At 35.5% G+C, this 24,581-nt stretch overlaps 1 protein-coding gene across 1 annotated transcript; it reads right to left on the reverse strand.

Annotated features, from left to right (window-relative positions):
• Nucleotides 1–648: 648 nt before the first annotated feature.
• On the reverse strand, nucleotides 649–23,755 carry mogat3a (monoacylglycerol O-acyltransferase 3a). Its single transcript, XM_028798246.2, has 6 exons — nucleotides 23,498–23,755; nucleotides 15,120–15,298; nucleotides 11,782–11,986; nucleotides 8,446–8,620; nucleotides 2,859–3,058; nucleotides 649–1,781 (listed from the first exon to the last, which is right to left on the reverse strand). Exons 1-6 carry the CDS (start codon nucleotides 23,589–23,591, stop codon nucleotides 1,627–1,629), a joined length of 1,008 nt encoding a protein of 335 aa, XP_028654079.1. The 5' UTR covers nucleotides 23,592–23,755; the 3' UTR covers nucleotides 649–1,626.
• Between the last annotated feature and the right edge of the window lie 826 nt (nucleotides 23,756–24,581).

Genomic DNA, 24,581 nt, shown 5'->3' on the forward strand with positions numbered 1-24,581 from the left:
AATAATGTGCAAAATAAACATACATCCTAGGGCTAAAATTTGACCTGAATATCCCCAATACTGCTCATATCTAAACAGCCGACTCTTTTAAGGAATACAATATGACGTGTTACAGAACTGACTTGCTTGCTTGTGTTTACCTATTAAACATATCTGTTTCTCAAGAGATAAAAAATACCTTTCACAGTGTTAATATTTATATTATAAAACAATTAATGTGGGAAACATTGCTAGCAAATTAGGTATGGACTAATTTGCAGGTTTAGTATTTAATTAGAAATACTACTTTGTAGATTATGATGGATAACTTATGAATATTAATACCAGGAATGTTGTACCACAGAATGCATTTTATGATATCAATGTGATGTTCTCCCATGTTACAGTACTCAACAGCTGTATACAGAATCTTGTTTCACAACTGCAAGAAATGTTCAGTCCCTGCATACTAAATGATCACTCATTTCCTTCCTTTGGTATTTCAAGACATAAGCACGTAAACTAAACGTCCAATAAAGCAATAAAGGTGTGATGTAAACACTGCAGTAAGCATTCTATGTAGGTAGAGATCCAGATTAAAATTTCTCATTTTGAAATCCAGAAGTCTATAATACCACACAAAAGAAAGAAAAAAAAAACACTATACCCTTTCTGCAAATATATTTCATATTTATTCCCTTTTGTCATTCACAGTTTACACTTAATTTCCAGGTCAACAAATTTAACCAAAGGTTTGTAAAGTGCCTTCTGTTTAAGAAGAGGGTAGATTTTGATTCCTCACCCACCCTCCAAAAACAAAGCTGACCTTGGCACAAAAAAATGGCAAACATACATAAAATAGTAACTGGGTAATATCCTTCACATTATTTAAAAATGTACACAAGTGTCCTTGCTTTAAAAAGGGAATTTGCTTATGTCATCCTACCTTGTTAAGATGATAATGTAATTCCTATGATGAAGGATTAAGTTTAGTGACAAAACAGTTGCGTTTTAAGATATAGGCAACAATCCCTTTCAAAACAGCTAGAGTGGAACCCCATGCCTCAACTGTAAGCTATTATTGGAAACAAATAGCAGTAGAAGTTTGTTTTCACTGACAAAACCAAAACTAAAGCAGCAAAATGTAGTCTGTGCCACAACAGGATGATAATGGATCATCCCATCAAATAAGAAACATTTGGACAAGAAGAACCTGGGGTTATCTTAGAATGAAAACACTGAGACCTACTGGCAGGCTCATTTTAGGCTGCACGTTAGACAACATCTTTAAGTAATATTTCCACAACACTGTAGGTAAAGAACTTGAGTCAATTCCTGTGATTTTTACTATCAGAGTGTTTGCTACTTAAATGTGTATGCACAAAAAAAAAAAAAAAAAAAAAAAAAAAAGTGCAAGTGTTCATAAAATAAGTCTCTGTAGATATTTAGCATTTGCCATATGCCAAAAGGCAGCCTCAACAATTAAAGCAGAGATGTGCTTTCCTGAGCTCGCCATATAGAGAACTACTGTTGGAATAACCAAAACTTCATAACCCACCATTGCCTCACAACCATCAATTCAAGACATCCTGGATGGAAGTTTGTTGATACAATCCATTGCTTGATGAAAAGATTGTTTTTTTGCTTTTATATTAAGACAAGATGTTTGTGATCTTCAATTCCATGCTGAGCTTTATGCTCTTCAAATAGCTGGATCAAGCTTTCCAAATATTTGGCATGAAGTTTGTCAATCTCTTCCTTTGACGGGTTGGGGTTCTTTTGAACAGGTATTGGCCTGCCAACTACAGGAAGAAGGAAAAGGTCAAATATGCTGGTCAACATTAATTCTCAGATGCAAAATTGGGTCAGTATTTATAATAAACTTGTGGAGAGACCAATTAGGCTCCAGAGAAAAAAAATGCTATATTACATTAGTAGAATGGAGGCACCTGTTTGTTTGCTATGCTATAACTAAGAACATTTTTAAATCACCACTCTATTCAAAAAGCTTTTAGAATAGTTAGATTTAAAGTGCATTCTCTCACTCAGCAGTTCCCAAATTCGATCATGGGGACCCACTGTGGCTTCATGTTTTTGCTCCATCCAACTTCTGCATTCCTAGCCTTATTAAGTAAGCTATTATTTCCCAGTGTCTATGTTTTGGGGTTGATCTAAAAACAATATTTTTATCCTGATTTTCACTCTTCTTTTCTACGTGTTCTGGTTATTTAAACTATGATTACTAATTAGTGGGTCTGATGCTTTTCATCATTCTTTTAATTGTCATTATTAGGATACAATGAAGGGAGCAAACTACACAGAAAAAAGGGTAAAAATAGGACAAAAACAAAAGAGAGTTAAGCATTTAAAGCTATAGCAAAATCAGAAATATTTTTAAATATTGCATAATTGTAAAAACAACACTGTCATGTTTTTCTGAATGTAGAATAAAAGAGGAGATAAAACCAGCTAATTAAATGAGTTTGATTATTAGCACAGATTGTTAATCTGATTGGAACAAAAATCTGCAGCCACAGTGGGACCCCAGGACCAAGTTTGGGAAACACTGCTCTGACTTAAACAATGCCAACACGTAGGCATATTTATCAACTGATTACTATTCAAAACTCTGTAGTTTGTGTATATCTAGATAATATTGATTCTATTAACATTTTCAGATATTGACTGTTGCATTTCTATCTAGAAAAATACTTTATATTATATGGTTTTTAGATGATGCATTATGATTCTCACTAAACCATTTTCGATATTTGTGAGGAGCATAACCTTGACAGCTAACGTACGTGAAGAAATCAACTATAACTTCACTTAAACAGAATAACCTAACGTAAGTAAGAAACTCTCACATTCCAACTTACCAACTGTAAATATAGGTTTCCGGAAAGGTAACAGCCCAAAACTATATTGGAATACTCCTCTGGCATGAAAGAGAGGTAGAGCAACACCCATTATCTTCTGCAGACGTTCCTGGATATTGCGCAGCATGGAACCCTGTGGATTTTGCATTTGATTGAATAGCTCATTCTCCCCAAAGGAAAAAACGGGAACAAGATTAGCCCTACACAAAGGAAGCAGAAAAGCAAATCATCACAGGTGGGGACAAACATACATAAAATAAAACCTGTGCAACACAATTTGCTGTTCAGTTCTTTTCTGTAGGCAAAATACTAGTGTTTATATCCTGGGTACAACATAAAATACACTCACATGTATATGCCACTCATCATATCTACCCAAAAGTAACGGTAAATAGGAAACAATGAAGGATGTGTGCATCATAGTGTAACTGATCAACAACTTCAATGGCCATTATAGGCAGAACAAATGATGCTTATAACTTGCAATGCTCTGTAAAGGATTGGAGATACTTACAAGTCCTTAGCTAGGTTCTGGAATTTGTACCAAGGAGGTCAATACAACTTTTAATTTAGTTTAACAGCTACTCAACGTGGCAAAGTTAACTGACTCACTCAACAAAAACACCACTTCCCATTTAGTTAAAAAGCTAAAATTTTGTGGATTGTACATCTAGGCCTGTAGGTATTTGCTGAGAAAGGACATTTCAATAATATTTAATAATAAATATTTAGGAGTAAAAACCTACTCCACAGCAAAAAAAAAAAAAAAAAAATTTTCAAAAATGGCTTAATGGATTTGATTGGAATTTGGTGATGTTATAGAAAAAAGAAAATTAGCGGAGCTAAGTTTTTTCATATTTGTTGGTAAATTCTTTATGTGTCGATAACAATTTACTAATATTTTGCTAACTTACATGTTCCATTGTATGCTGACAGGGGGCTTTACACAAATGAAAGATGCAGCAAGAGTGACTGACAGCAAACAATAGGGTGAACAGAAGACTGAAGAACAGGCAGTGTACCTGGACTGGAAATCCCAGACATAATCACATTTGGCATCTACAGTCTAGTATGAAGTGGTAAGAGAAAGATTGGTGAAGCTCAAGAAAGTTGCAAAGCTCAATGGTTTGCAACCTCGCTATAAAGCTTTAGAGAGGGTACTGTCTGCCGTAGCTGTGAGTGTTGGTGTTACTTCATTAGAAGCAAAAAGACAGGGAGAGAGTGTCACTACCTGATCTGCACTAGAAGTAGAGGCAGAAGTTTAAAATTTAAAAAGTCTCCCACGAGCTACTCCACTGTAATATACATTTACATGTACAGACTTTGAAAGGAGACCCTCAGCTTCCAAAATCATTTGTGTGTGCATCTATATACATTAAATAGAGATGTCTCACCCCACTCTCCAAAATTCTTTACATATTGTGACTGATTGTGCTATGCTCTCTTTCCCTGGTGCTGGATTATCCACAAACAATACATACTTTCAACCAGTTTAAATTTTTATTTGTACAGGAGTAGCTGATCTCAATAGCACATAAGTCATATATGGCTATAAATCTAGCTAATTTACTTATGATTTCATTCTCTGTCTTGTACAAACCATTTGCTGCTCCCCTTCAACTGAACAATTTCAAGGAAGACGCTTTATAGAGTTCTTTTAATCTGAAGGAACCATCAAAGGAGCAAAACAAGTAGGAAGTTGTCAGGTTTGCTGCATGTTTGAATAAAGCTCCAATACTCTTTCTTTAAGTGCCAGAATAAAAGTCTCTTTGCCCAATTCTCTTTTGGCTGTCTTTTTGTGCAACTAAGAAGAGCCCAAATACAACAATATACATTCGTACCTGCAGACTTTAAAGGTGGCCCCCAATCGTTTAAGTACTCTTAACTACAGTGCTAGTGTTTATTTTCTTTCACTTCAAGCACTAGAGAAAACCACCCCATTCAGTTCATTCCATGGCCAGCCAAAATGTACAGACTGTAAACATCATATTGTTTGTAATAAATTTTTACTTTTAACACTCAGAACTACTGCAGCATTAAAAGTCAAAGTTCATCAGAGCTTACTTACTTCACAACTTGCCTCAATAAAATTAAAACGGAACGTTACTCTTTAAAATAAAACTAACAAAACCAAAGTCATGCTAACTGTCAGTAAAGCTCATCTTAAGAACATTATCTCCTTCTTAGTCTCCCTTGACAATGATGTCATTACACTTTCTTCTTCTGCTAGGAATCTTGGTGTCATCTTTGACACCTCCCTTTCCAAGTCTATCCACAATCACTACATTAAGAATGTTTCTTACTTTCACCTTCAGAACACATCTTGTGTTTGCTCATTCCTCTCCTTTTCCAATGCTCAGAAACTTGTCCATGCTTTTATTACATCCTGCATCAACTACTGTAACTCCCTACTGGCATGTGCCCCTTCTAACATGTTATTTCAATTCCAGTTGGTTCAGAACTCTACTGCAAGAATCCTTACGCAGACCCAGAGCAGCAAGTACTTGTTGTGCTCCAAACTAACCTGTTTTCTAAGGGTATAACAGCTTTCAGCTCTATAGCGCTCAGACTTTGGAAAAACCTCCCTAAAATAATTAGATCAGCCATCTGAACAATTTAAAACACATAATTTGTTCAGGAAGACATTTAACCTTCCCTGACTTTCGGAGCCTTTTTTCTGTTTAACCTGTATGTCCAAATACCCTAGAAGATTTGTTATTTGTTCCAGGATTTCTTGTAGAATTCATATTTTTGTGTTTTATTCTGGTTTATCATTGTTTTCTCTATTTCAATGCTTTGTATATCCTGTATTTATCTTTATTTACTATTTTATGCAGATATTAATTGTATACAATTTTGTATATGTCCTGTTCTTTCTGAATTTCTGTTAGGCGCTTTTGTAGCAAGAAGGTTATTCTGTGCCGATATAATATGTGAAATTTATTTCAGAGCCAGGTAATTCAGCTGAGAAAGAGAGAAATTGCCAGAGAGATGGAAACGGACAAATGACAACTGGAAGGCAGGTTAGAGAGAGGGACAAAAAACATGTGAAGTACACACAAGCAGGTTATTTTAAAAGTCCTGATGTCTACGTGACCAATATTTTTAAAAAACACAGTCTTGTGATGATGAGATCAGTTGAAGGTATTAATAACCAGACAGTCTGTCTGACAGTTGGCCATATCTGACAAGAATTTTATGAATAAGTAAATATGTGAGTGGTTATAATGACGAGGATCCAGCACGAAGTCAGAAGCACCTCCATGAAGTCAATATTCTTCCGGATGGGACATCTGGTTGTTAGCATTCCCCTATTTGGCTCTGATGTCCCTTGGCTTCTCTCCAGCCTGAATATGTATGTATGTATGTATTTATGATTATACACTGTGAATGGAATGAATGTTACCTTTTAAAGCAAGTTAAATACATCTATCTCTTTCTGTATCACATTTCTCTCTTGTAATTATTTCCACCTTGGTTACAAAAGGGATGGTATTGACTCTAGTCTGTTCTACATCAAGAAATGCATCCCAGGGGAAAAAGAGTGCTCCCTGCAGGATACAGCTTTTGAGCAAGGGAAAGGTGCTATATAAATAAAATGCATTAAGTATTATTAATGATGATAAAATATACTCAGATTTCACATTATTCCAACTGATTACCTATTTGAATTCAAAAGAATACACTTTCATGTAAAATTGTGTTTTCCAAAGACAATCAACAAAAGCCAAGTCACTACCAAAAGCAGAAATTGATATCAGACAGGAATGTTTTACTCATGTAATTGTATATAGCATATTCAAGATTAAGCAGCTCCAGTAAACTAAAAATATATTTACTTATTTGACTGGTATGTTTATCTAAAGTGACGTACAACATTTGAGATTTCTTTTGCATTTCCAACTGGAGCATGGGCAGGTGAAGTGACATGTTCACAGTCACATAGTGCCAGGCTTTAAACCCACAACCTCAGGGTTTGAAGTCCTAGGTCTAAAGCCTTAACCACTACACCTCACTTACTGCCAATATTATGAGCCTTTGGTTTAAAAAAAATAAATAAATACAACACAAACATTGTACACATAAAAATACACATTTATATGATACATCCAGTTACCCAATGGCGCTGTAACTGACATCCATTGTCTTATTTTGGCTATATATAGCTAGAGAGTGAGTTTAGTGCATTACATATGAAGTTCAGATTTGTCACATATCGAGGCAATGTTTGTAGGAACCAGAGGAATGCACTCTCACAAGACTTGCAGCACCCAACTTACTTTGTGGCACAGAAGTTCATTTCATTTTATTGCTGCAGTCAGGTAGCTTGCAATCAAGACAAAGGGTGTACGACATAATAATTTAAGTATTTAAAAACCTCTACTTCTCAATTTTTAGAGAAGGTGTGCCAACACAGACACTAATTACAACACAAACATTGCAGCAATATCCGGTTATGTGGAAAGTTATACCTAGAGGAGTGTGAAACTGCATGTTTAGGTAGCTACATGTGAGTCTGTAAAATTGAAAATGTTCTTTAAAACATTATTTTAAAACTATTTTACAACAAATTGGGAAAAATCAATTTTTCATTGCTGCAGATGAGAAAGGAAATATGGTGAATATGGTGTCCTTTGATTCATGCAATACTCTAAATGCTTAAAAAATGTACTGTGCAATCATTATAATTCAGAGATTTAGTAGGTGTAATTTGTGTGAACTTGTGTAAAATCCCTATTGGATTCACACTATTAGACTCTGCATATATACAGAATTAAACGCACATCAAAGATCAATTAGGTGCCACAGCAAATGCATTGAAATTTAATGGAATTCAGTTGCTTTGTTTATTTATAACTTTCATTTTGACATTAAAGCTTTTTAGTATTGATCATTAACAAAAACATCAGTTAAATATATTCAAATATCAAACAGAAGCAATTAACATAATTCAAAGATGATACACCAGTACATTGATTTACAGCAAAGAAACCTCTGCAAGATTAAAAATCTAGAGGCAATTTTGCAGAAAGGCTTACAAAAAAACAAAGAAATTGTTATACAGAAAATATAGTATTACAAATGAAAAGGGAAGTACAGTGATAGGGAAACAAGTGACATGGTTACTGAATATTTGGGAATGTAAGAATAGAAAAAAGGACCACACATAATGAAGAAGTGATAAACTGGGAAAGAAATTAAAGGATACACTGTCAATAAAACAGTGTCAGTGGAAGGATTAGCATATAAATGTTACAACAAAGGAACAATTAGCATTAAAGGAAAATACAGAATTTGAACGGACTTTATTTATTAAGAATGTGTCAGGGACTTAAACAAGAGCTGAAAGATGTTTGGGACAAGTCTGAAAAATTTTACCACAGGAACGAAAAAATAAATAAATACTGACCTGAACCTAACCAAAGTTCATGCCCTGAAAGCAGGAATGGGGTGGGATGAAATTGTATGCAAGTGTGGTTTGGTGTGGGATATCAGTGGAACTAAAATTAGATTGGCAGTTGGGCAAAATCTAATATGGAAAATAAGCTCAGAAAAATGAAAAGAAAAAAGCATTTGTATTACTCACCCATTAGAAATGGCCATCTTGATGAAACCTTTTCTGCTTAACACCTGCAGAGTCAGAGCACCAGGTCTGGCCTCCAGGGATTCTGGTGCACCTCCAACTGCCACAACAGCCACATTACCACCCTCTTTCTTACTCAAAAGGTAACTGGCACTACGCTTGTCAGAAGACACCAAGCCTGAAAGAAAAAAAAAAAAAAAAAGGAGGGAGGGGGGGTAGAAAACATTTAAATGAACTTGATGAAGCTGCCAATTTAAAAGTACCAACATTCTCAAATATCTGAAAAGAGTAACTGAACTGGAAAAAATGCTTATGTACTACATACTATGGAACGTGTATATATACACACACACATAGATACATGTTGAAAGCTCAGGAATAAAAAACTACTTTATGATACGTGATTAATTTTTCTCCATTTGTGGATCTCCAGCTGCAAATATTATATATATATATATATATATATATATATATATATATATATCTGGAAAAGTATACACAGCGCATCACTTTTTCCATATTTTGTTATGTTACAGCCTTATTCCAAAATGGATTAAATTCATTTTTTTCCTCAGAATTCTACACACAACACCCCATAATGTGTGTAGAATTCTGAGGAAAAAAAATGAATTTAATCCATTTTAGAATAAGGCTGTAACATAACAAAAAAAGGTGGAAAAAGTGATGCGCTGTGAATACTTTCTGGATGCACTGTATTTGGGAATCATTTGCCATTAATAGTTTCTCCATATTTGTTCATCTTTTAAAAGTTCTGCAAGATCTAATGAAACTTTCTTTATTGTGTCACAACTGTAAAGATCTTCCAATTTTAAAAGCATTCTTGGCATTTAACCTTGATGTTAAAACAGTCATGACATTTGTGCTAAAAAAATGTTGCAAAAAACCTGTATTACTTGCCAATCTGTGAAAAGATCTTAACAAAAATGATAGCTAAAAATATGGACATACCTCCACTCATAATGTAATCACGGTAGAAAGGCACACGGAACCAGAAAGGCAACATGAGCAGGTATGGAGTCAATCCAGGAAACAAGCGTGTAAAACCAGATGCTTCTGTGCAAAAATTTCCAAATGCACCAGCCACCAAAAGAGATGCGCTGTGAATACTTTCCGGATGCACTGTATATTTTTATATATTATATATATATATATATATATATATATATATATATATATATATATATATATATATATATATATATATATTATATATATATATATATATATATATATATATAAAAAGAAACACTGTTGTGCAAGTATTAAAGTTTCTTCTGACTACTGGTTCTGTTTCTGTACAGAGGGTAGAACAGCTGTTTGCACATATTTGATTTCACAGTACCTTTGTAATTGGGCAACTTGTCTTAAAACATGTTTATGAGAGAGCGCAGAGGGAAGGGACAATTGCTCAGCTCTAGTCTCTAGGCTGGCAGTTATTTTGCATTATGCAAACATCACCTCTTTCTTGGATTTCAGTCTGTTGGATTCCTTCCAGTCTGTTACAGAATAGTTTACTTAAAATCTTCAAACCCAAGTATAGAACTGTGCCGGTCATCACAATGTGCAACACACAACACTTTGCAGAATATTACCACAATGATAAATGCTAATCTAGTATGCTATAAATTATGGCAAGTTTCTAAATGTTACCCTAAAAGTCTAAGAAATACACATAGACAAAATATAACAACAATCATATTATTTTACTGCTAACAGAATTATGAAATTTCATAAACCTGCCAAATACTAAAAGCATGAACTAAAACACATCTGTACTTGACAAGAGAAATCTACCATTTTTTTAAGCCGTCCAAATAAGAATCACAAGAGTTTTATAAAGAATAATATACAGTATTCAAGCATCAGAAACCACATTTTGTTATTTATTATTTATACAGGCGTGTAAAACTTGACATTTATTTACATTAAAGTTCAAGCTCAAATTCTGTCCTGGTCCTTCTGTATATATGTGTAATGATTTTACCAGCTCTGAATGACCTGTAAATAAACTTAGTTCAGTGTAACCTGTAAATTGAGCAACCATTTTAGTTATAAAAAGATCAAATGCATGCAGGTCTTGGGTTACAAACAAGTTCTATTCCAGATGACATTTGTATCCAGATTTTGTAAGGAAGTGTAAATTTGCACTGAAAATGTCCATTAATAGGGGAGATAGGGACAGGAAAAAAAAAACACATAATGCTTTATTACTTACTCGCAGCAAGTCTTGTAATGGAACAGTTTAAAAATATTTGCTGTCTTTTGCCCTATGTGAACCTTCAATGCCTTTTTTATTGTTTAACATTATTTTGATGACACAGAAGCATATAGGTTTACTAATATTCTCAATAATCAGTCCAAATTTTTTGCTTGTCCTAATACAGCATGTGTGAATGGTAAAATGAGAGTTGTAGGTGACATAGTTACCTCTTAAAAACTGTTAAGAAATCCTCCAACACAAAAATACCTTGGAAGACTCAGAGTGTCTGAACTAAAGACAAAATGCTGGAGAGCTGAGTGTATATGGAGGAAAACTAAACTAACCATCCATCCAACAATCCTAAGCACACAGCCAAGATATCAAAGGAGTGGCTTCAGGACAACTCTGTGAATGTCCTTGAGTTGCCCAGCCAGAGCCCAGACTTGAATCCGATTGAACATCTCTGGAGAGATCTTAAAATGGCTGTGCACCGACGCTTCCCATCCAACCTGATGGAGCTTGAGAGGTGCTGCAAAGAGGAATGGGTGAAACTGGCCAAGGATAGGTGTGCCAAGCTTGTGGCATCATATTCAAAAAGACTTGAGGCTGTAATTGATGCCAAAGGTGCATCGACAAAGTATTGAGCAAAGGCTGTGAATACTTATGTACATGTGCTTTCTCAATTTTTTTATTTTTAATAAATTTGCAAAAACCTCAAGTAAACGTTTTTCACGTTGTCATTATGGGGTGTTGTGTGTAGAATTCGGAGGAAAAAAATGAATTTAATCCATTTTGGAATAAGGCTGTAACATAACAAAATGTGGAAAAAGTGATGCGCTGTGAATACTTTCTGGATGCACTGTATTTGGGAATCATTTGCCATTAATAGTTTCTCCATATTTGTTCATCTTTTAAAAGTTCTGCAAGATCTAATGAAACTTTCTTTATTGTGTCACAACTTTAAAGATCTTCCAATTTTAAAAGCATTCTTGGCATTTAACCTTGATGTTAAAACAGTCATGACATTTGTGCTAAAAAAAATGTTGCAAAAAACCTGTATTACTTGCCAATCTGTGAAAAGATCTTAACAAAACTGACAGCTAGAAATGTGGACATACCTCCACTCATAATGTAATCACGGTAGAAAGGCACACGGAACCAGAAAGGCAACATGAGCAGGTATGGAGTCAATCCAGGAAACAAGCGTGTAAAACCAGATGCTTCTGTGCAAAAATTTCCAAATGCACCAGCCACCAAAACACCATGTGGATGAAATCCAAATAAATAATTTCGACTGGGGTCCAAATCTTCTGTTTTTATCAACTACAAGGGAGAGGAAAAAATGGAAAAATTAGAAATGATGGTTTAATGCCCAAATAAAATGCATAACTAATATATAACCCCAATTCCAAAAAAGTTGGAATGCTGTGTAAAATGTAAATAAAAACAGAACGCAATGATTTGCTAATCTCACAAACCCATATTTTATTCAAAACAGAACACAGAAAACATATGAAATCTTGAAAGTGAGACATTTTACTATTTCATGAAAAATATTAGCTCATTTTGAATTTGAAGGCAGCAACATGTCTCAGAACAGTTGGGAAAGGAGCAACAAAAGTCTTTAAAAGTAAGTGGTACTAAAAATAAAAAACAGCTGGAGGAAAATTTTGCAACTAATTAAGTTAAATGGCAACAGGTCAGTGACATGATTGGGTATAAAAAGGGCATCTTAGAGAGGCAGAGACTGTCAGAAGTAAAGATGCACAAAGGTCAACTAATCTGCACAAAATGACGTCTACAAATTGTGGAACAATTTCAGAATAATGTTCCTCAATGTAAAATAGCGAAGAATTTGAATATCTCATCATCTACAGTAAATAATATCATGAAAAGATTCAGAGAATCTGGAGCAATCTCTGTGTGCAAAGGACAAGACCGAAAATCAATATTGGATGCCCATGATCTTCAGCACTTCATTAAAAACAAGCATAATTCTGTCATTTAATCACTGCAAGGGCTCAAGAACACTTCCACAAATCATCGTCTATGAACACAGTTCGCCAGGTCATCCACAAATGCAGGTTAAAGCTCTATCATGCAAAGAAGACCGCCATATATGAATATGACCCAGAAAGACTGGTGTCTTCTATGGGCCAAAGGTCACATAAAAAGGCCTGAGGCAAAGTAGAAAACTGTTCTGTGGTCAAACTAATGGAAATTTGATATTCTTCTTGGAAAACATGGACGAGGAAGAGGAACCATCTGGCTTGTTATCAGCGCTCAGTTCAAAAGCTTGCATCTCTGACAGTATGGGGCTGCATTAGTTCCTATAGAATTTACAGCTTGCACTTCTGGAAAGGCACCATCAATGCTGAAAGGTATATACAGGTTTTACAGCAACATATGTTCCCATCCAGATGACATCTTTTTCAGGGAAGGCCTTGCATATTTCAGCAAGACAAAGGTAAACCGCATATTGCATCAATTACAACAGCATGGCTTCATAGTAGAAGAGTCCTGGTGTTGAACTGGCCTGCTGGAAGTCAGGACCTTTCACCAATTACATATCATGAAACGAAACATATGACCAAGGTCTGTTGAGCAGCTAGAATCCTATATCAGACAAAAATTGGACAACATTCCTCTCCAAAATGTCCAGTAACTGGTCTCCTCAGTTCCCATACATTTATGGACTGTTGTTAAAAGAAAATGGGATGCTACACAGTGGTAAACATGGCTCTATCCCAACTTTTTTGAGACATTTTGCTGCCATCAAATTCAAAATTACCTTATTCTTTTCTTAAAATGGTATATTTTCTCAGTTTAAACATTTGATAGGTTTTCTGTGTTCTATTGTGAATAAAATACGTGTTTGTGACTTTTGCAAATCATTGCATTCTGTTAATATTTATATTTTACGCAGCGTCCCAACTTTTTTGGAATTGGAGTTGTAGCTTAAATATAGCAACATTTAAATGGAACCCGTTAATAGTTAAAAAGTGTATACCACTATAATGTATATGTATTTCTGCAACAAAAATTAGGGAAAAATAATGAGGATCTGAAAAATTACTATAGTCAATGCTCCTCTCACAGCCAAAGCCTGCAGAAACAGAATTATTGGAAACCATTAATAAAGCTGCAGAGTGCAACCATCAATTTTCAAAATAGTTTCAGTCTGAACCTTAATTAGAGCATCGTTACCATAATGCAAACAGCAAGACTGCACAAAATATTTTAAGTACTATTAAAAATGGAAGTGCACAAACCACTAAAAATTTATATTTCACTATCATGAATAGTACTAGGGTGTTGTACCGTGTTAGCCATTATGAATGTAGAGAAAAGCCAAGCAAAATGACACCTTTTATTGGCTAACTAAAAAAGATTACAATATGCAAGCTTTCGAGGCAACTCAGGCCTGAAGAAGGGGCCTGAGTTGCCTCGAAAGCTTGCATATTGTAATCTTTTTTAGTTAGCCAATAAAAGGTGTCATTTTGCTTGGCTTTTCTCTACTATCATGAATGAATGAATAAATTTCACAATCTACAAAACACAATGAAGGCAGATTAAGTGACCTCTGTTGCTGGATTCAGTTAAACATTTGCATAACTGAAATATCACAACTAAAATGTTGGTCTAAAATCATCTACACTTTGTAGTATAATACAAATTATTCTCAGCTGTGTAGATTTCTTTTTTATTTCCAAAATGCTAAAATTAAGTCCCTACAAACTTTTAACATAACACAGGCTACGTCAATCTTTTCCTTTAATTAACACTACTTTGACACATAGACTATCAGCATGAACCCTTCCCTGCTAACTCCAAACAGATTGGCTATTGTTGGTGTTTTGAGATCTACCCTGATGTTTTTGGCTTTTAACGTCAATTCAAATAAAGACACTTATTTCCACTCACTCACTGCCCACTTACAGTCCAGGATTAATGACACTTGGGTTGCGTGCACACACACTCTGCTGCAAACTGCAAAGATACCCTTGCTGTGATGGAGGGCAGGGGTGTCCCGAGTTCAGAGGGACCCATCAACAATTTTAACTTAAGGGTGTACATGTGTCTTTACCGTTTCAACAAAGCAACATGACCAACATCTGTAATTTCAAATAAAGACAACTACAAAAGTAAAGCAAGACAGACATAATTTCAATGTGTCTTATACTCAAGAACCAGTGATTTTGCACACTGGCATTTCAAAACAAACATTCTCATTTAAAGTGTAACTCAGGCTATTATCAACACTCTTCCCCACAACAAAGAGTAGCTTACGGTTATTGTCAAGTACTTAATTTTTTCTCTTTTTATAAGTGATTTCACTCATTTCAATTCTGGTTAGACAGAGGGCTTAACATTAACATCAATTAGGTTAAAATAAATTTCTTAAAATTCTTAAGTAGAGGTCTTCTTTCTTAACTTAAACTTCAAACTGACTTACCTTGATAGGAAAGTAATCATGGAAATACGTCCACACCTTCCAGTTGCGAATCCATTGACATCGCCGACCACCACTGACAGGTGTGTCCCAGTCAAGGTAAAGCCAGCCAACATAGAGTGCTGCCAGGGGCCAGTAGTCACTAAAGCACAAGAGAATGAAGACCGCTAAACAGCATTGGGCTGTAAAACAAAGTAAAAATGAGAACTGAAAAAAGTGAAATTTGCATTGAACCCAAAATGTTTCCATTCAATCAGTGATTTCTTTTTCACATTTTGTCCAGAGACTGGATGAATGATGCTTTGTTAGCTATTTGATTTGTTTCTAAAATTACAAACTGTTTTCTTATTGTAAAGGTAAGACTGCAATCATCCATCCATCCATCCATTTTCCAACCCGCTGAATCCAAACACAGGGTCACGGGGGTCTGCTGGAGCCAATCCCAGCCAACACAGGGCACAAGGCAGGAAACAATCCTGGGCAGGGTGCCAACCCACCGCAGGACACACACAAACACACCCACACACCAACCACACACTAGGGCCAATTTAGAATCGCCAATCCACCTAACCTGCATGTCTCTGGAATGTGGGAGGAAACCGGAGTGCCCGGAGGAAACCCACGCAGACACGGGGAGAACATGCAAACTGCAATCAGGAATTTGATAATAAGAAAGAAATAAGACTTTTTGGGCAGCAATCTATACAGCCCAGCATTTATTTACTGATCAATTAATAATACATATTGCTACCATTTCCACTTATAATAAGATAAATTCTCTTCTATAGACCTTACACATCAACCCTAGTGTTAGATCAACTGCCAAAAGATTATTTCCATATAGACATTTTATGGGTTACTTTAACATTACAAGAGTTTAGTTAACACGATCATTTTATGTGTCTGTTCAAAGAAACAAAAACAAAAGGATTTAAAAATAATGTGCTGTTTTAGAAAAAAAAAATCGTTGGAACTAAAAAAATTAAATGAATCAAAAAATAAATAATCATTTTTTAAAGTTTATAAGTGAAGGGACTAGTCAGTACAATAGCTTATCTGACATTTGTCTGCATTTAATTTTTTAACTTCCAAGTGCCTGAAATGATTACCATAATCCCTTGCCTTCCACCCTTGCTGCTAGGATAGATCACTGTTCCCCATGACCATGAACAATACCATAAAACTCAGAACTAGGATTATTTAAAAAAGAAAATAAATATATATATATATATATATATATATATATATATATATAAAAACAGGAAAATATATAAAGTATAAAACTACTGATAAGTCAAAGAAAGAGAAATTACAAATTATGTTTGAAAAAATCATAAATTTAAGAATGTTAGAGAGGTCAAAAACAAAGTAATAGAAATAATGTATTTGTGTAGCTGAGATATAGACGCAAGATAAACTGAAAAATCCAGTAAGATCATAATTGTGGTGATACAGGTATTTGAACATCCAAAATGGAGGTAAGGGTCCTCGCAACAACATTCCACAATTCCGCCACCCAGGAGCATTCCCAAAAGTCATGCTTAAAGGTGCCAGATACCTTAGACAGGCAGAAATTACAATCTGAGGAAACGGTCTTACCCATACAAAAATGATTATGTGTGATATATACACAATGAACAAATCTAAATTACACATACTGATAATCTGGATTTCTAGAAGAGGCTTTTATGCTATCAAAAATGGTATACCAACCAGTCTCTGCAGCAGACGGCAAATCCAAATTGCCAGACTTTTTGAATAGCTAATGGATTAGCTGCTGCACTGCAAAGTGTAGTATAAAATTCAGAGGAAGGTCTGGAATAAGAGCTAAGTGAAAAGGCAAATTTAATTAGTGGGAGCATAGGTAGAGGAGCAGATAGAACATTGCCCAGTGCTTTGATAGCCAATCTTACTTGGAGAAAGAAGAAAAAGGAAGAATTTAGAATTAAGAATTCCTTACATAATAACTGAAAGGGACCAAGGCCAATGTAATAAAAAATATCACCTAATGTACAAAATACCTGCCTTTTACCACACAGGGAAAGTGTTCAGATGACCCTCCCACCCCAATATTAAAGGCACAAATGTCAAAAATAGGTGAATATGAGTGCCACTTACGAATGGGGTAAAACTACACCTGAACCCAAATCTGCAGTGCATGTCTAAGTATGGGTAAGAATTGTAGAAGTAACGTGTTAGATTTAACGCCATTGAAAGGGAGACAGGGTAAGTGAACGCAAGGTACCAAATTCTGTTTTAGAGTTAACCAAGATGGAGTCACCTCCCTCTTAGTATACATTGCCAAATAGCTTTAAAAACATAAGCAACATGAAATCGATCAAAATCTAGAAACACAAGCCCACTATCCACCTTAGCAAGGATCAAGTTGTTAAATCTAAGTGCTAACCTCTTTTTAGTTGATAAAAATCTTGATGACACCAACTTAACTTCTTCCCCAAAAACAAGGGGGTGGGGCCAGAGGAACCATCATGTTAATATAAACAGGATAAAAAATAATTTTTAGTAATAGAAAATCTTGTCTGAAAAGATAAAATTTGTTTATCCCATGCATATATTGACTCCTTTATTGCTTTATTTAAACTAACCAATTAAATTGCACTCACAGAAGAAGAAACTGAGCCATAAATATCGAAAAGATCTGACCATGGGTATACTGTAAGTTGCCGTTAAATGATTAATGGAGATGTCCAGTGGCAAGAGAGCAGATTTCGACCAATTAATTTTATAACCTAAAAGAAATTCATGTTGAAAAGACTGCTAGGATGTTACTCACGACATTGCCAAGATAAAGAAGTATATCATCAGCATATAATGGATTGATAACCGTAGGGTGTAAGCCCACCCTGGATATGACAGAGTTTAACTTGTCAAACAGAGGGACAGATAACCGAGACCAGAAGCTGTATAAAACTAAATTAGCAATCCTTCCAGACTAGGACATTTATTAGATTTAAATGAAGTCAATGACAGCTGCAATTCCTCCATTCGCAAAGCAGCATCCAATTTTACTACCTCCTCTGCCGACAGTTTTGGAAGGTCAAAAGAAGGTTGAGAGAAAAAGTTCAGTTTCACAGTCTGATGGCACCATATTCTGGGAGTTAAATAAATCTGTAAAAATTGCATACATTTGTCATTGATGTACAGATAGAATTTCTAGTTAATACCCCTTCCTTAGTTTTAATGGCAGATATAGTTACTAAGGAATGATTCCTGTGGAGCCTCAGCACTAAAAGTTTACTTGGTCTGGCACTGGAGAGGCAATAACGAGCCCTTGTATGGAGAATCTGAAACTCTGCTCTCCTCAAAAGTAATGCACTGAGAGCAGCTTTTAAAATTTTACGTTCTTGATCCAGTTCAAAATCTAGACGCCTGTTCCTGGCATGCTCCAGCTCCATCAGGCGCACCTCATTTTGGAGATGAACTCTCTGGCCCCATGGGCCAAATTAGAGGCAAAAGAAATGGTATAATCTTTAACAAAGCCCGTAACAGTTAGCCATACAAAGGTGGGACTCCCTACTGATGGAAGATTTATATCAATGAAATCCACTAGATCCTTTGATAATTCAGAGCAAAATGTTTCATTGGACAATAATGATATATTAAAATACCATAGACTTGAACTCTCCAAGAACTCAGTGATATGGACTATATGATTAGTGAGAGGGGTAGGTAGAATTGACGAATTATGACAAATTGCGTCAATGACTTAGATACATATATGTAATCTAAACGAGAGGCCGATTTGTGTCTATGAGAAAAATATGAATATTCTTAATCAGATGGATCAAGAAGTCTGAAACTATCTACTGAACCGATCTCAGCCAAGAACTTTGAAAACACACAAGTAGAGTTGAGGACTCGCTGTTTCAGTTTCACAGAAAAGAATCCCAGACTGCATTCATATCACCAGCATCCCCAGCTTGTATCCATTAAATTGCAATAATTGCCCAGAAATATCCTTGAAGAACCTAGGGTCAAACAGTGTTGCCGCATAAATGCAACAAAATGCCAGTTTCTGGCCACTAATTTCAAGCAGCACGTAGCAAAATCTGCCAGCCTGATCAGAACCAGAGTCAACAATACTAACCTGAAGGGACCATTGTAAAAGTATCACCACATTGTATTTAGGTGATGTCCCAGCAGAAAATGCCATCACCTTAAGGTGAACAAATTAGGTCAAAATTAAATCCAACAAAGCCCAAATGGGCCAGATAGCTCTCTGATATTCCTAGCTTCCAAATCAACATCACTTAAGTATTGATGCATAGTGCAAAGTGGTCATATTCATTATAGCGAGTGTGATTATAAAAAAAAAAAAAAATCCATTTGCTGCAAGAGAACTTAAAACTCTAAAAATTAAGAGCAGATTCCCCACTTATTAATGTCTTAGCTATATTGATCAATACAGCCTGCATTAGCCATCTTCTTCATTCCTGGGTAATTTTTATCTATAGAATATTCTTAAATTCTTATCTCATGTTTACTATTAGACTTTATTAATACACTCCCATGCATGCATGTTGGTATCCTGCCTCCCAATCAAATCCCCTACTTTAAACATGCCCTCCTCGGTATATCACTGTCCTTCCACTTCAAATTAAATCCTTCCTCCTGGGAATAGATTTCATCTGTTCCAAAGGGCAGCCAAAGTCCACATAAACCTTTGCTCTTCTATCCCGCACCAATATTCGAGACACCCATGTGGCATCAAATTTCCGCAGAAAAAAAAAGTTCAGACAAAACCACACAGTCACTTCTGCATTTTAACTATCACTTCTCTCTCTAAATTTGTCTTGAAGAGGTAGCCTTCCTTCATCAAAGTCCTTGTGAACTTTGACCATGTGATCCACTATAGCTCTGGCTAGAAACATTTCTGCAAATAAGTGATTGTCTTTTTATTTTTGCTCTGTGCAGGTAGCATATCTGTAAAAGACTCCTTCTCTCTTTGTCACTAGTGAAGAACTTGGTCCCTACAGATATGAACTCCCCTCTTTCTGAGAGAATGTTTAGAGAATACCACTTGTGGTTCCATAGATTAATTATTCAGCTCCACAGAGAACTAAAAACTCTGACACTCTAAAGTGTGTTACTGGCACCGTTGGCACTGCACATCTCCTGTTATGTGCTTGCATCCGCCGGTCTCTGCCACTGAACTAGAGTCTCTTTCTGTTGGGGTTCACTTCATCTCTTCCACTGACAAAGACCTAGTATGATTCCATGGTATCTATTGTCTTATCCTAACAAGTACTAACCCTTACAATTGCCTGGTTAAACATACGAGTCAAAGACTTTTTAGTAATAATAACGGTAACAATAATAATAATATGTTTCACATGTTCAAAAAATATGGGCACTTCAGAAAAGATGTTTTAGGTCTATACTATCAGTTTTTCAAACAAAAGGTTGCTTCTTTTTCAAAGTTAAATATAGTTAATATCAGAAAAGCGTAAACACTAACAAGGTGTAGTGAGTCCATCTCCAGTGACAGTGAAACTTAGATCTTTTCATCTTTGGATCCCATCTTCACATTAGAATGCCCAGAACTTGTACTTATATTGTAGAATGTTTTTTGGGAAACCAGTCACTCTGCATCTCAAGGACTGTAACTTTGATTAGGATTGTTACTGTTAAATCCAACCATAAAGCCGAAGACTTATTTTTCTCCTTATATGGAGGCACTCTTCCCTCCCACCGCTGTCAGCTAGCCATATCTCAATTATAACATTAATATACTTATATTGCCATAATTTGAAATTTGCTGTTTTACTGGGTGTTCATGTACTGTTCGTAGATTAATGCATGCTGTCAAAATCTTTATCACTATAAATTTAAAGAAAATGTGATGATTACAACAGGTTTTGAACAAGAGCACTAGCAACTGTACTACAACTACACTGGGAGAAATGATTGCAATCAGGACACAAGTGAAAAATATTTAAGAACATTGAGTCTCTGAGTTTAACCATACCTTTCCCTAAACTACTATTTTTGATGTTCATTTTTTTCAATTTTCTTTTCAAAGGTTTGTATCTATATAAGGTAAAAGATAAATATAGAGTCAGAATACTACTGCCAAAGTCCTGGAAAAATAAAGCAAAGTCTATACCTTTCTGAACATTGTAACAGTGAGGTCAGGATTTGGATACTCCTCTACAAAACTGGGAAATCAGGCACCCATCCACTAATGTGAACGTTTGCTCCTCAAACGATAAGTAAGCCCCACTAATTCAGGAATCCTTATGATGAAAAACATGTTATCCCAAGGCATAAAATGCTCAACTTCCATTTAACAATTATTTGGAGCTCACTCTTTCTTCTTCTCTCTCTCCCCATGTCCAGCAGTGAAGATTATTTGATCCAGGCTGAGGCTTTAAATCCAAGTCTTGCTTTGTACCCCAATAAATACAAGTTATCGCTAATATACTAACAACCCAATTTTGCTTAATTCTCTCAGAATATGGAACCAATATAGGAAGTACTTCAAGATAGAGGAGCTTTTATCCGTCGCACATTGGCACGAGAACCACCTTTTTCTACCCTCTCAAACGTACAGAATTTTAAATGTCTGGAAAACATTCAGAATTAAATCACTTAGAGATCTGTACATACACAAAGCCTTCACATCCTACGAACAATTACACTCCAAATTTAACTTTCCAGCAACACATTTTTTTCACTGCCTCCAAATTACAAACTTTACTAAACAAAACCTGTCCAATTTTCCTCATCTCCCACCTACTTCTATTCCGGAAAAAATATTGATCAGTCTTGAGGACTCAGACAGCATTTCTGTAATATACAAAAACATTTTAAAGTCTCTCCCTTTCAAAAATCCTAGAGAACAGTGGGAAAAAGATCTCTCATTCAACATTTCAGAAAAGAAGTAGAAGGCAGCAATGCACAGAATTCACTTTAGCTCGATATGCGAAAAAGCATACAATACTTCAACTTAAAATCATCTATCGAGCGCATCTGTCTTGTTTAAAATTGTCCAAAATGTTTCCAGGGCAAGATTCAGCCTGCAAACGTTGCAATCAAGTTCCAGCCTCATTAGGCCACATGTTTTGAGTGTGCACCAAATTAACCTCATTTTGGACCAAACTCTTTAAATGCCTTTCAGACAGCCTTGGCGTCACAATCTCTCCTAATCCACTAACAGCTCTTTAAAGTTAGTGAGTTACTGATGTTATATACAATTTGAAATTGGAAAAAATCGAATTCTCACTTAAAGGATCTGTGCAAAACTTTTTTGAAACCTGGCAGGATCTAATCAATAACATTTTAGAATAAGCATTTAAATTGAGGAAGTGGATTCTCCTCCCTTTTTTTATTCTACTGTATTTATTTTTCCTACTATTAAAGTTTTACTCTGTTGGCCTAGCTCTCTCATGGGTGGGGTTGATTTGATTCGAACCTAGCTTTGTAAAATTTGACTTGCTTGTATGGAATGTTATTTGACTTTAATAAATTCAATAAAATGTTTAAAGAAATTTTTTTTTAAAAGCCACTTAAGTCTTCCCAGTTTAAAAAAAAAAACATTTTTCAGCACTCTTCCTTTGCACTCCTCTTCAACTCTACTGCACCATTTAGATGCAATATTTGAATATGCTCACTTTACTATTTTGTTTAATTTTTACATCGAGTGCACTTTATTAGTATTTAAAGTGTTCGTGCAATTAAATGCTCCTGCTATAGTGAGATGTATACTATAAAATACACAATACATACTACAGTCTCTTTACCTCATAATCGAGACAAAATGAGTATAATCGTTATTAAAGGCGTAATCAACTCCATGAAAAATCAACTGCAGTTCTCAAAATGATCCGCAGTTGCCATGCAATGATGTGAAACGCTTAAAATTCACCTGCTTAATGCGCATTGGGCCAAAGTCTAGGAAGATAACAGCGATGTCTCAAATCATACTGCACCAGAAAATGATCCATTCAACAAGTAAAATGCACGGAAAAGAGTTCAATAATAAAGTCTGTCAGCCAAAACTTTCCGGGACAATTTTTAACAAAAGTTAAACAGAAACTAGAATCTTATTCAGTTATTTAAAGGAATATTAAAGTTTACAAATAAAGTTTTTCTTTAAACGTATGTACAAATTTGAAGCAACTTTAAAATATAGTAACTAATACAGTTTTAATTGTAAAACTAACTGATAAATGCACATATCTCGTGCATGTTGTTTTTCATCTGCGAACATTTTTGGAACGTCACATTCTTTACATTGGTACCTGCCTCAGCAAAAGGGAAGTAGTCAGCGCAGCAAAATATATATACTGTATATACACACATATATATTTACATTGGTGTATATATATATGTATTATTTTGCAATATTCTCTACTTACCCAGAGCTAAGAAAGAAAACACCCACTGGACCACGGCGGCTGTCTGTAGTCTCCTGGTGAAAGGAATATTCAAAGGTGCAAACTCGATTTTCATGATGGTGTCCAAAAAGAAAAAGTTTGAATTCTAGCTGGGGAGGAAACCAAATCCTAAAGACTGGATTAAAAGGGGAAAAGTGCGCCGAACTAACAGCACTTTATTTCTAATTACACTATTCACCACCCCAGTCGGCGCGACAGAGACCAGCTGCCGAAAACAGCGGATCTTTCTAACTTTGTGTTTACGTCACGGCCCCACCTACGCTCCTCGGCCAATCTCCTCGGAAAGAAGGCTGGCAAATCCGCGTCACTTTTCACATAGTATGTGTCTGTTACCCAATAGTTTCAAAGCATGCGTGGAGACTTGAACTTGAAACAAGGACGACTGAGTCTGTTTTATTGACATATTTGAATCTCAGTCACCAGAATGACCTAAAACTATGTGCCCTTTAAAGCATATTAGAATATTAAACTGAAGTGAAAACACAAGAATTTGCTATATCACTTGAAGGAAGGGGTTCAGTAAGAATTTACCTAAATAAGATAAATCAAACATTTTAACCACTGATCAGCCTAAAGCAAGGGTTTATTGCTAGACACAAACAAATGCCCTACGCCCTACTAGGGTCCTGTTTCATGTCCTAAGATGTGTGTGTGTGCTCCTTCCATTGAGCAGGCTACTGCTTTTATATGTTCACGCAGACGTCATCATGCATCTCTTAACAAGTGTTATTTCTCTGAAAGAAAAAAAAAAGATCTTAAAAACTAACAGGAAGGCTGATAACAAACTTCATGGGCAGCTTTGCTAGTACAAACAACAGAAATAAACTTGAGAGTCTCAACATTGCTGCTGCGTTATTGTCGTAAGTCAATGTATAAGCTAAAGTAATCGTTAGAAATAAGCAAGAATGGGTTAAAGTAGTTATGTGTTATAGGGACTCTAACAAAATATATGTCAAGACTGCTGCATGGTTAGAAAAGCAATTTAACCTTTAGTGCTCCTCCTTCAAGATTTTAACACCCTAGAATTTCATTAACTCATGCACAC

Source organism: Erpetoichthys calabaricus, chromosome 3 (assembly GCF_900747795.2).
Source record: "Erpetoichthys calabaricus chromosome 3, fErpCal1.3, whole genome shotgun sequence".
Taxonomy (NCBI): Eukaryota; Metazoa; Chordata; class Cladistia; order Polypteriformes; family Polypteridae; genus Erpetoichthys; species Erpetoichthys calabaricus.

Coding starts and splice junctions, on each gene's coding strand:
- mogat3a (XM_028798246.2), bottom strand. CDS start 23,591: ATGAAAATCGAGTTTGCACCTTTGAATATTCCTTTCACCAGGAGACTA. Junction 15,299..23,497: donor GTTTTCTTTCTTAGCTCTGG/GTAAGTAGAGAA, acceptor TTTGTTTTACAG/CCCAATGCTGTTTAGCGGTC. Junction 8,621..11,781: donor TGATTACATTATGAGTGGAG/GTATGTCCACAT, acceptor TTTTTCTTTCAG/GCTTGGTGTCTTCTGACAAG.